This window comes from Cyprinus carpio, chromosome A8, assembly GCF_018340385.1.
Source record: "Cyprinus carpio isolate SPL01 chromosome A8, ASM1834038v1, whole genome shotgun sequence".
Lineage (NCBI taxonomy): Eukaryota > Metazoa > Chordata > Actinopteri > Cypriniformes > Cyprinidae > Cyprinus > Cyprinus carpio.
Genome location: NC_056579.1, coordinates 1,989,767 through 2,003,173, shown reverse-complemented (window position 1 = coordinate 2,003,173; position 13,407 = coordinate 1,989,767). Strand labels below are relative to the sequence as shown.

Here is a 13,407-nt window from a genome sequence, read left to right as displayed (position 1 = left end):
TTCGGTAAATAGAGCTGCCCGCGCGCGCGCGCGCACGCATGAGCAACAGTCGCGCAGCGGAGGATGCGCACAACACGAGCAACAGCCAACAGAGCTCATAAACAGCAGAACACGGTGAATTCGGACTCTCATCTGCTCGTTTAGAGTCGGAAATGTGATCTAGGAAACACTTCTCCTATTCAGTCTTTCGTTTTGGCGTCCTTTATTCTGGACCACCGGTTCATCGTCACGGTTCGGCGGAGACGCTTCACATCACAGGTGACCGATTCCTTTTTCCTCCTTTCTGCGGAACAGGCTCTGCCTCACACGAATGCGAATGCATGTGTGATATGTCGTATTCAGGATGAGCCTGGATAAATGAATACATTGTGGCTCATGTGCGTCCCGTTTATTCCTAGAGATCCGTGAGCGCGCATATTCCCTGATTTCATATCTAGCAATGAATCCTCGCTTTGACCAGACCTGCGCGCAACGCTTTGCTGGAGAAAATCGTCCCATCTGATTCAGTGTGATGCACTGATGAGATTCTGATGAACGGATCGGATCAAATCCAGAGGAAATGCGGATCTGGAGACCATATGGAGAAGAACGAGATCATTTGTTCGTAAATGAAGATGGATCGAGAGCTTATTTATGAGCAGAACCGGCTCTTCCTAACGCCTGCCCGTATAAACGGACCTCAGACAGATGTTCGGCTACAACTGCGTTATAATAGACCAGATCTGAGGCCACATGCGTTAGCAATCGCACCCGCTTTATTCTGCTTTGGGTTGCGCTTAAAACGCCACGGGTTTGTTATGATGAGTATAGCATAAAAATCATCAGATGTCTGCAGTTATTGATCACTGATACAGGATCGTTCGTTAGGCTCATGCGTACCAGGAGAAGAGGGATCTCTCTCTCTCTCATGTGTGTTTTCACATGCATATGTCTGTCATGATTTTCCACAGGTTCTGCGTGTGGTTTTAGTATATGCAGTTCACAGTATAACCTACTGATGGCAAACTGCGATGAAAACAATCCTTGTAAAACTGTTTAAACCAACCCCTGCTAGGCTACTTTAAATATAAAGTTCTAAATATTATCTTATAACTAATATGTAAGTGTATTAAAAAAATATATTTTCAAGTTAAAAATGCGTCTTATTTGTTTTTAAAATATAAATTAGAATTAAAAAGTAAAAAAAAAAAAAACTTAATTTAGCATGAAAGCAATCACAGATTTTAATGCAAGTGGTTTTAATTAATTATATAAAATAAATAAAATAAATTAATTATAATTTTAATGATAATTCTAGAATTTTTTGTGGGACCTTCAAATAAATTAAGTTTGATTATATATTTTCTGGGCTGATTTTCTCTCTCTTTTTCCATCAGTATGCAGAAGCTGGGAGTCCTGATCAAGAGCAGCGTGTTCACATTCAACTGGATCTAGACCAGAATACTGGACTTCAGGACTGCAGGATTATCTGAGCATCACTAACAGTGACTGGACTCCTCGCTGCATATCTCAGATCGTCTGTTTTGGATTATTCTTCTGAGGAGGAGTTTCTTTGGAGAGCATGATTACTTCCAGAGCTGGAATACTAGAGACTAATCTAGTTTTTGTGGGCAAAATCAATTACAGCGTTGAATCCCTTATGTGAACAGAGCAGCGTCTAATTTGTTTTGCTGCAGGACGTGCATTGACTTCTGCAGTTTGTGTGCTCGTTCTTTAGTAAAATCAAGAGTTTTGAATGTTCACAATGCATTTTCATTAAGAACTTTCTCTTGAAACGTTATTCCCTCCATATATTGGGACGAAATCCATTGTGTTTGCTGTTGGTGTGGAGTTGAATCAAATGGCTCGACCCGGCTCTGGGGTTCTGGTGTCGCTGGGAGGCGGATACTCTTCTCAGAGTATGGCTAGGGTGGTGGTTTGGGAATGGCTGAATGAACACGGCCGCTGGAAGCCATACAGCGCCGCCGTTTGTCATCACATCGAAAACGTCCTGAAGGGAGACGCACGTGGCACCGTCATACTGGGGCAGGTGGATCCGCAGCTCACGCCCTACGTCATAGACCTGCAGTCCATGCACCAGTTCAGACAAGACACAGGTGAGTCACAGAGACATGTTTACTCATGTAGGGCCCTATGATTTCCTCGATGTGGAAACCGCGGACAGAATCCTGTCATAAACCAGAATTTACAGTTTAACGCGGAATGTCATGGAATTTGCCAAATTTTGAATGAATTAATCAAAAGTAGGTCATTACACTTAAATGCACTAGTACTGTATCTGTAAATATTAAGCCGGAAAAGTCAATTTAAATATGAGTCCTGCATGTTCTGCATGTCTTTGTTAATGAATAGCGCAGAAGCGCAATTTCGTTTATTACACACATATGGAAGCACGTGTGACGCTCGCGGTGATTTCAGCATCTGCCCTCTCACTAAATGAGGATGTAAACACATGAAGAACATCTCCAGAACTGCTCTGAGAGTGACTTCATGAGCATTCGACCTTTTGATTTGAGTAAAACTAGCCTCATATCAAATACACAGAACTGTAAAGGTATTCACGGCAACCCGTCAAAATAAAAGTCTGGTTTAATTTAAAGACAGGTATTTGCCAGAAATGTACTGTATTATTATTGTTCAGCAGAATGTACGTAGCCTATTACTACTACTAAAAAATAAACAAACATTATTTCTTAAGGAATAATCACTCAACATTTCTTCCATGTTTTAATTTTAATAGTAAATCCCCTTTGTTTACCAAAAAATAAAGTTTTCTTAATTTTCAATAATTAAAAGATAAATTAAATTAATGTTTTATGCCTTCATTTGATAACCAGAAAAAAATAAATACACAGCAGAATTTCTGAGAAAAAATAAATAAATAACAATTTTATAAGGCAATTTTAAGAAAAAAAATAATAAATTAAATTATTTATGCATTTAAATAATTAGACATGCTAAAACACAGAATCACGTAACAATAAAACATATGGTGACGAAAAAATAAAACATTTCATAGGGCCCTAAACATGTCATTTTTGTTAAACTTTTAAAAAATATATGAAAAAATATAATACTCATGATTTTAATAAATTAGACATGCTTTTTGATTAATAAAATTTAATTTAACCATTAAAAAGGAGTCGAGAAAAATTCAAACGGAAAAAAACGAAATCCAGAAAAATAAAAACTGAAAAAAAAAAAAAACAGAATTAGGAAAAAAATAAAATGTAATTTGGGAAAAAATAAGATAGATTTCCTAGGGCCCTACTCATGTAATGTGGATTTGAATTGACTGTGAAACAGTGCATTCAAGCCAGGTCGCAAATTTATGAGTTGAATGCACTTGAACACCATTCAAGTTGTTATTATGATTCAGAAACTCTGAACTTTTGGTGCATTCAAGTTTGTGAAATTTGTAATTTCAAGTTGGGAGTCAAAGTGTGTTGAAGCAAAGACTTAAGATATATTAAGAATAAGCCCTGCCTTCTAAATAAAGAACCAATCGCCAATAGACTGCATTAGCTCCCGCCCACTTTTTCAGTGCCGCTGGTTCCAAAATGATTTTTCCATTCATTTTTTTTAAAAAGACTTCTTTAATTGTTATATGCTATGAACCAAACCAACCAGCTACGAGGAGAATCACAACATCACAAACTTTGATTTGAAGCATAAAAGTATTTGAAAAGCAGAAAAAAAGACCAAGATACAAGACTGTGAATTTAACAACTTAAATGAGGAAAAGAACTACAATCCCATGAAGCACTGCGAATGATATATGACAGAGAAATGTAAAACTATTAATTGAAAGTTGCTGGTTGTATCTATAGATACAATGTTTTTTAAGTTTATTGCAAAATGTGCATATATATATATATACAAATATTTTAGTATTTTGAGAGCGTAGGGAGGTCAGCGGAATTACTAAATTGCATATACAAAATATCAAAGTACTTTGCAATTACGATAAAATACTGTATATAATGATTCAATTTACAGCACCTTCAGATACTGTATAGAATAAATGCACAAAAAAGCACAAACACACATAGCGTGCATTCTTTATTCATAATTTTGTAGAAGTGTTCTAAAAAAAAATCATTCAGAAAACGGTACCTTGTCATCTTGCTCCGATCAAAGTGACTTGCATCTGTTGTCATAATACCACATTCCAAATCGTAAATACGAACTTCCCAGGAGGTCTTGAGCGCACTAAATGTGTAGACTAGTATGTAACCACTTACTACAGTTCCCACACATCAAAAGCACACCTTTCAAGGTTAAACGTTCAGCAGAAGTGCATCAGCAGAGAGACTGAATGGATCGTTTGAGGGAAGAACTCGTGTGATAGTGCATGAATGCATGTGTGTTTGCGGTATGTTGCATTTGAAGTCAGCTAGATGAACAAAGACAGCTTGAGGGTTTTTGGAACACACACATCTCTCTCCCCACACACATGCACGCACACACACACACACACACATACCCCCCCCCCCCCCCACACACACACACACGCACATGCACACACACACACACACGCACACACTCACACACACACACACACACACACACATCGGCGCGTCCCCAGGGCTCTCTGTTCATATGATGCCATTGCCGCAGGCCACTGTTTTCCCCTATGAGAGAACAAATGACCTAAAGTAGAAAGGTTCAGGGTTAAATTAGGACACATGGGATGCTCTGTGGAAAACCGAGCTGTGTGTTATTTTGGTGCATGTTGGTGTTCATTACAGTACAGCTTTTGAGTGTGAAAATTTCCCTTTCTATGGCAATAACACCACTAAAAAGTGTTTCAAAATTCATGTTTTCCTTCAGAGTTTGGTCAGACAAACAGATAGTCCCGACCTCTGACTCGCATTGGTTGAGTAAATGTTCCTGTATCCTGCATCAACTAGATCAAAGAGAAAGCACTTTGATGTTGCTGCCGTGTGATCTGGATGCTGGTTGCTTTGAAACCGCAGTATTTCACTGCAAAATGATTTTCTAAACAAGTGTTTTTGTCTTGTTTTTCAGTAAAATATCTAAACATTCTTAAATTAAAAAAACTTTGGGAAGCAAAAGACACACATGATTAGTCTTTTTTTCTGAAGAAACAAAATTAAGTGACTTTATGCTTTAAACAATAACAAATACTTTCAGTGGGGTTTATTTTTCTCTGATCACAGTGGCTGATGTTTTTATTAAATTCATTTTGCTGTCATTTTCCCCCCAAAAAAGGGGGGGGGGGGGGGGGGCTTATTACCTTTTCACATAAATATTTCTTGATATAAAAATGTTTAGATATTTTCAGTGTTATAGTGTCATTGAGATAAATTTGTAGTTTTTGTTAATATTTTTAAATAAATTACATTTTATTGATATATTTTCTGCTTTCATGTTAATTTTAGTTAAGGTTTTAGAAATTGTGTTTTTGTTGTTTTTAAATATGTCTATATATACTTTTTATAAATGTTTGTTTTTAGTACATCAAGAAATGTTGCCTTGCCTTAAAATAAGTTTTTTTATGTGTTTTATTTCATTTTAGTATATATTTAATTTATTATATTTATACATTTATTAATAATTTATTAATTTATACATATAAGCCTTTGGCAGGTGTACATTTTATCAATTAATTTAGCCAGCAATACTTATTCACACAGCTTTATTATGTTTGATGCAGAAAAACATACTGTAGTGACTGTACTAAGTAGCATAAACTACTACATTTTGTCAGTACTGAGTCATGAGTGAAAACAGGTCTCTTAGACTAGATGGGTTCGACTCAACTTTGATCAGTAATCTGATGTAAAATCATCAAAATGTGATAATGAAAATACATATTTCTCTGTATTGTCGTATCTACTTTATTTTGCATTTATAGGCCCAAATGTGTTTGTGTGTGTGCAATTTTGGAGCACTTGTGTAATATTCTGGATTGAATGTTTGCATGCTTATTTTAGGTGTCCTGGTTCTTCCAGATGGAGCTCCCTTTAATAGGCTGTAGAGTTCTGAGATCTATCTGTTTGTGTGTGTGTGTGTGTGTGTGTGTGTGTGTGTCCCTCCCTTACTGCTTGGAAATGTGTGATTTTCTCTGAGGTTTCCTCGTGTGCAGTAAGTATGAAGTATGGGACTGAGTCTAACAAACAGCAGCTGGTTGCTAAGTTCATACTGACATCACTCAGCCCTGCAGAGAAAATTAAAAAACAGAACTCCTCGTTTCCTCAGCCTTCTTTCATGCAGAATACAGTACATGTAGAAAAGAGTTTGGTGAAAGTGCTGCTCGTTTCTGCTGAGATTTTAGGGCATTGTGACTGGTTGCCAGGGCATTGCTATGTGGTTGTTAAGGACGTTTTTTGTCATTTTTAATGCTGTTGCTGTGGTTTTCAAGATTTTTATTAGCACGTTACTGTGTAGAACAGTATTTAGTGTATTCTGACTGGTTGTCACGGTGTTGCTATGCATTTGCTAAAGTGCTGTGAATTGTTGCCAGGACATTACTAAGTTATTTTTTTTTTTTTGCAGTTGCCAGGGTTTTCTAAATGTACTTTTTTTTTCTTTTCTTTTTTTTCTTTTTTTTAAGCATGTTGTTAGTCACTAAGGGGTTGAGATTGGTTACCAGAGTGTTGCTATGCAGTTGCTGTGGTGCTATGGATTGTTTCCAGGGTGTTGCTATGTTCTTTTCTTGCATGTTGCTATTTAGTAGCCAGGGTGTTGCTATGCAGGTTTGGTGGATGGTTGCCAGGGCGTTGCTATGTGGTTTCTAAGGTGTTTTAAGCATGTTTTTACGCAGTTGCTAGGAATTTCTCATTTTTAGCCCACTACTATGCAGTAGTAGGCTGTTCTTATTGTTTACCAGGGTGTTGCTATGGTGCTGTGGATTGTTGCTATGTGGTGTCTTAGGTGATTTCAAGCATGTTTTATGCATTTGCTAAGGTTTTCTTCTCTTTATTTAACATGTTGCTGTGCAGTAGTTAGGTGGTTCTGATTGGTTGCCAGGGCGTTGCTTTGCAGTTGCTATGGTGCTGTCTGTGGTTTCCAGGGCATTGCTAGTTTCTCATGTTCTTTCTAAAGTGTTTTAAGTATGTTTTGTGTAGTTGCTTGGGGTTTCTCATTTTTAGCATGTTACTATGCAGTAGCCAGGGTGTTTCTATTAGTTGCAAAGGCTTTGCTGTGTAGCTTTGGATTATTGCCAGGGCATTGCTGTTTGGTTTCTAAAGTGATTTTAAGCATGTTTTTATGCAGTTGCTAGGGTTTTCTAAATATTTTTTTCTTGCATGTTGCTATTTAGTAGCAAGTGTGTTTCTCTGCAGTTGCTGTGGATGGTTGTCAGGGGTCGCTATGTTGTGGTTTTAAACATAGGCAATAGCAAGTGTGTTCTTATTAGATGCTAGGGTGTTACTATGGTGCTGTGGATTGTTGCCAGGGTGTTGCTATGTGGTATATAAGGTGGTTTTACGCATGTTTTTATGCATTTACCAAGGTTTTCTTCTCTTTATTTAACATTTTGCTGTGCAGTAGTTAGGTGGTTCTGATTGGTTGCCAGGGTGCTGCTATTCAGTTGCTATGGCGCTGTCTGTGTTTTCCAGGTCATTGCTATGAAGGCTAGTTTCTAAAGTGTTTTAAGCATGTTTTGTGTAATTGCTAGGGGTTTCTTATTTTTAGCATGTTACTATGCAGTAGCCAGGATGTTCCTATTAGTTGTAGGGGCTTTGCTGTGTAGCTGTGGATTGTTGCCTGGGTGTTGCTATTTGGTTTCTAAAGTGGTTGTAAGCATGTTTTAACGCAGTAGCTAGGGTTTTCTAAATGTTTTTTTTTTTTCTTGCATGTTGCTATTTATTAGCCAGGGTGTTCTTATTGGTTGCCAGGGTGTTGCTATGCAGAATGTTGCTATGCAGTAACAAGCATGTTTTTATTTTTTGCCAGGGTGTTGCTATGGTGCTGTGTATTGTTGCCAGTGCATTGCTATGTGGTGTCTAAAGTGATTTTAAGCATGTTTTTATGCATTTACCAAGGTTTTCTTCTCTTTATTTAACAGGCTGCTGTGCTGTAGTTAGGTGGTTCTGACTGTTTGTCAGGGTGTTGCTATGCAGTTGCTGTGGTGTTGTGTGTGTGGTTGCCAGGGCATTGCCATGGTTGAAAAATTTTCTTTGTTGTTTTTGCATGGTACTATGTGTTTACTAGGGTTTTGTTCAGCTGTTTTCTGGTCCAGCTGGTGGAAATGCTAAAGCAGCAGCACAGCTCTCATGATTTGAGGAATCATTCACGTCTGGGGCCCGATGATGAACACACTCAACTTTATTACTCACTGTTAGTGATTTCATCACATCTTTGATAAGGAATGACTGCTCTTTGTGTGTGTGTGTGTGTGATGAACGGCAGTGCAGAGGCATCTTAGCAGTGAGATGTGACTGTAAGTGTTTATATAGGGTTTGATCTCTGACCAGACTGAATTGATCTGTTTGTCTCAGGAGAGAGCCTGTGGTTTCCTGCAGCGTTGTAGACGTCTTCTCTTACACCTCTCACATAGATTTGAAAAGTGACACTGTAATCACTTGTTTTGTTCAGTTGACTGGTGTGAAGTGTGTACTTTACAGCAGGTCAGAGATATACAGTATTGAAGGGCGTGTAGGATCCGACAGTCAATATTAAATCAGTATTAATATCAATATTAACTATCAGTCCATTAATATTAAAAACTAAACTGACCTGTTATGCAGTTATACTGTAGCATAAACATTAGTGCATGACACTAACAATGGTAAGGTCATGGGTTTGAGTCCCAGGGAATGCAAGATTTGAAAAATGTAGGCTATAGCTTGATTGTAATGTAAGTCACATGCATCTGCCACATGCATAAATGTAAATGTGAACTTTTGAGGAAATGTACTGTTATTTGCTAGTAGTAGCATACCCTACAACATTTAACATTAACAATGGGTTGCATATCAATAGCTGTAGAAAATCAGATTATTATTATTATTATTATTATTATTATTATTATGGATAATTAAGGGTGCAACGATAAATCTGTTTGTGGATCGATTCCATGATTTTCGCGAATGCATTGCAATTCTCTCTTGAATCGATTCTTCGAAGTGTCAATTGCTTCCAGTTCCTTACACCCACACACACACACACACACACACACACACACACACACACACACACACACACACATGTACACACATACACACACACACACACACACACACACACACACACACACACACACACACACACACACACACACACCAGTTGAACCTAAAATAATCATTCATAAAGTTTTAAAAGGTTGAAGCGAATTATGTACATGAGTGTTCAGAGTGGGCTGTTTATATTAATCGTGCATCATAAAAGCATAAAAACCAAGGTGTAAAAACATTTAACCACCTACATTTTTCAGCCAAGAATTAAGCTGAGAATCGATTGCAAAGAGAATCACGATGCATTCGGAAAATTTAATCGAATCGATTTATCGCCACATCCCTATTGATTATTATTTTTGATAATGATGATGATGATGATGATGATGATTATTATTAGTAAACTGATTTACTTAAAAAAAAAAAAAAAAATATATATATATATATATATATATATTACTGTCTTACATCTTTATCATTATTTTAATAGCATTAATTATAAACCAGGTTATTATTATTATTAGTATTATTATTAGTATTTATTTATTCATTAATTTTTAATTTAATCTATTTATTTATTCTTTCTTTTAACTTTAAGTTAGTGCCTATCATTCTCTACATCTTTATTATTATTTTAATAGTTTTAAAGTCATTATTTTAATAGTAATTTCAGCATTTTTGGATTGGCGACTCTTTCTTATTCCCCACATAATAAGAGAACATATTGATCATAATCAACAGTTCTTAGAAAACACTTTTCAAAAAAAGAAAGTAGGATGGAAAATTAAGAATTTGAAATATTAGAATATTGAATAGGAATCAGTTTTCTTGCTGCTAAAAATAAACATTCTGCTTTATAACGAGTTTGTTACTGCAGCAGGTGTCACATAGCTGCTTATTTGCATAATTATTTTTCGCACTCATATTGCTGAAAAACATTATAAACTGACCTGAAAAAACCATGATGTCATGGAAACGCTTTTATGATCGTCAGTCAATGGTGGCAGAGATAAATTAACTAATTTACTAATATTTCATAGCAAAATATTTCATATTGAAAATCAGTGTGACTAATAGTGTAACTCTCAGTCATAATAGCCTGTGGTCCCTGGTTGGCCAGCCACTCGTGTGTCATGAATATTAATTAGGCTATGTGATATCTGATTGGCTGAAAGGCAGATGTTAGTAGGCTATATCCATACATAATAAAATAAGAATATCTTTATATCACACCACAGCAAAAAAAACACCCTTTTCACACGCTTCTGCTGCTTGGTCATAAAGTTTGTTTTATGCATCTGGCTGCTTTTTGCCCTTCATGCTGCTGTCAAATAGTTTTTCTTCCAGAAAGCAGACGGTACGTGTTTCTAGTCGATTCTAGTGGTGCAGGGGTCAGGTGTTTTGTATGAGTGTCTTTGGCTGTGACCTCAGAGACAAACAGCAGACACAAACATTTTAAATTTTAACATGATTTTCACAGATCTGTTTTGACCGTGAGAAACTGATGTGTGAACTCTCAAAGGCTTATGTTTGTGGTGTGTGGTCACGATTGTGTGTGTGTGTGTTCTTTGGATACAGGTTTGTGATGTGTAAGTTTTGTTTGTAGGACATTTACGTGAATAGAGTCTCATACCTGTGTATTCTTACTGAGAATGAAACTTTTGAGTGTGACTATATAAACAGTAAACATCAATATACCAGAAAACCAAAAAACAAAACAAGGGTTCAAAAGTTTGGGGTGTTTTTAGAGAAATTAATACTTTTATTAATCAAGGACAGATTAAATTGATGAACAGTGACTAGTGAGTAAATGCATTTATAATGTTACAAAAGATTTCTATTTCAAATAAATGCTGTTCTATTCTAAAAAATAAAAAAATAAAATGGTATCAGAGTTTCCACAAAAATATTGTGCAGCACAACTGTTTTCATCATTGATGATAATCAGAAATGTTTCTTTGTTTTCTTAATCAGTAAATCAGCATATTAGAATGATTTCTGAAGATCATGTGACACTGAAGACTGGAGTAATGATGCTGAAAATTCAGCTGCGCATCACAGAAATAAATTACAGTTTACAATATTTTCACATAGAAAACAGTTATTTTACATTCTAATAAAATTTCTATTTTTTTACAGAATTTTTGGTCAAAAAAAAATCTGCATTGATGAACAGAAGAGACTTAAAACTACCCCTAAATTGACCCTAAACTTTTGAATACTAGTTTATGTCAGAGCCGCTAAATCATATTGTGAAAAATGATGATTGTTTTCAAACAGGTTTCCTTTTGTTGCTCCTCCTCCCTCATTTTCTATTCGTCATGCACACAGATAGCCCCACCCCCAAACTCACATCATTGACTGAGTCAGAAACACACCAGAAACTAAATATCTAAATATCAGACAACAGCAACCGCACTTTTAGGAGTCATGTTGTGTGTTTCTACAGCCGTCCTTACAGATGAGTTGTTGAACTTTCAGGGCAGTTTCATTACTGCAACCTTTTGTGTATGTAATATCAGCGAGCAAAGTTTGCACACTGAGCATTTTAAAAAACAATTAACCTGTAAAGGTTATGTAGGGGAAGAGTCAAGACAACCTCTCCTCTCTCTCGTCTGGGTCAGCACTTGTCTTGTCTTTGACTGGTGAGATTAAATAATAACAGCCAGATGCTTTTTTGGCAGCAGCTCCCCATTGTGGCCGATCCAGAATGGAGTAAGCGTACGGACACAGTGTCCACTTTTGTCATTAATAATGACAGCCAAAATGTGCTCTTAGAAGGACTGCAAGTTCAAGGTGAATTTGCAATCAGGCAAGAACCATGCCACGTCCTTTAGTTCTTTACTATTTTACATTTCTGACACAAAGTTTGGAAACAGGATTAGTTATAGTTGAATAAAATTGAAAAACCATCAAAAAAGTCTTTACCTGATATTACAATGGATAAAAACGAGACCATTTAAAAAAAAAAAAAAAAAGAATTAAAAATGACAAAAACACAAACTTTTTACTAAAATTCAAAAAAAGAAACAATTAAAAAACGATATAAATAAAAACTGAACCTATTATATTTGTATTATAATTTATTATGAAAAATGAATAAAAATACAAAATAAAATGAAATGAAAATGGAAAATATAAAAATAAAATAAAAATAAAAATAAAAACTGAATTTTATTATATTTTTATTTTTATGAATATAAATGACAAAACCCCCAAACTTTTACTAAAATCAAAAAGAAAACGAGGAAAATGAAAAATATTACATAAAAAACTGAATTTATTATATAATGGTATTATAATTTATTATGAAAAAAGAATAAAAATACAAAATAAAGATGAAGGATGATTATGGAAAAAATAAAATAAAAAGGTGTAAATTTAAAATATTTTTATAAAGACTGCATTTTTATTATATTTCTATTCTGTTTCGTTTTAGTCCATTTTATTATATATGCATTTTATTAACATAACTACAACTTATTATATTAATGCTAATAAATATAAAAACTGCTTTGTCAGATTGTTTCTTTTTATGCAATACAGCAACTAGAAAAACTGGATTTATTCTTTTTTTCTCTTACAAACATTTCTTAAAGAAAATGGCAAGTGATTGTTCTTAGTCTTTGATTAATATCACCCAGTGTGATTTTAGTATTGAGAAAGTTTTTTTTTTAATTAGTTTGTGTTTTTGCTATTTTCGTTTTCGTCTTCTACTAAAAACTTACTAACACTTCTGTTTAGAAACTTTAGTAATTTTGTCATATTTATTAGTTATTGTTCCATATATAGTTTTACCTGTGTTTATTTCAGTTTTTAATTTTTTTTGTACTTCTTAATTTATGAAAATTGTTTCTGTGGCAACTAGTTGAAATAAAATATAGTTTTTTTAATTTTATTTTTGTTTCTTTTGTTTCAATGTGTTTATTACGGGTTTAGTTTTAGCAACATTATAAGATAACTACCTCGGATTCACAATAATTCTTTGACATGCTTCCAATTCAGCACTCATCTTAAATAAAAGTCTCGTTCTGACATGTTTTGAAGGCATCTAAAATTACAAGCTTCCTCCATAAATAGTTGATTGGATGGCTCCCCCGGCTCCGCCCCCCCACAGATAATGTGTGAGAAAAGTGGAGGTGTCGGAAATGTCTGGTTTATGACGAGGGTTTTCCACTGAATACAGTGCATGAGCATCTGTGTGATAATTTGCCATTTTGGTTTTGCTCTTGCAGGGAATACAGTGGTCTGTATCTGAAATATG

General features: G+C 35.3%; 1 protein-coding gene across 1 annotated transcript in view; it reads left to right on the top strand.

Annotated features, from left to right (window-relative positions):
- The first annotated feature begins 28 nt into the window (after positions 1-28).
- Positions 29-13,407, top strand: part of LOC109094891 (E3 ubiquitin-protein ligase DTX1-like) — a 44,583-nt gene continuing 31,204 nt past the window's right edge. Inside the window, exons 1-3 of the mRNA XM_042763006.1 lie at positions 29-258; positions 1,377-2,134; positions 11,828-11,939. Coding sequence (XP_042618940.1) covers positions 1,841-2,134; positions 11,828-11,939 — 406 coding nt within the window. The 5' untranslated portion in view covers positions 29-258; positions 1,377-1,840. The remainder of the gene's footprint in view (positions 259-1,376; positions 2,135-11,827; positions 11,940-13,407) is intronic.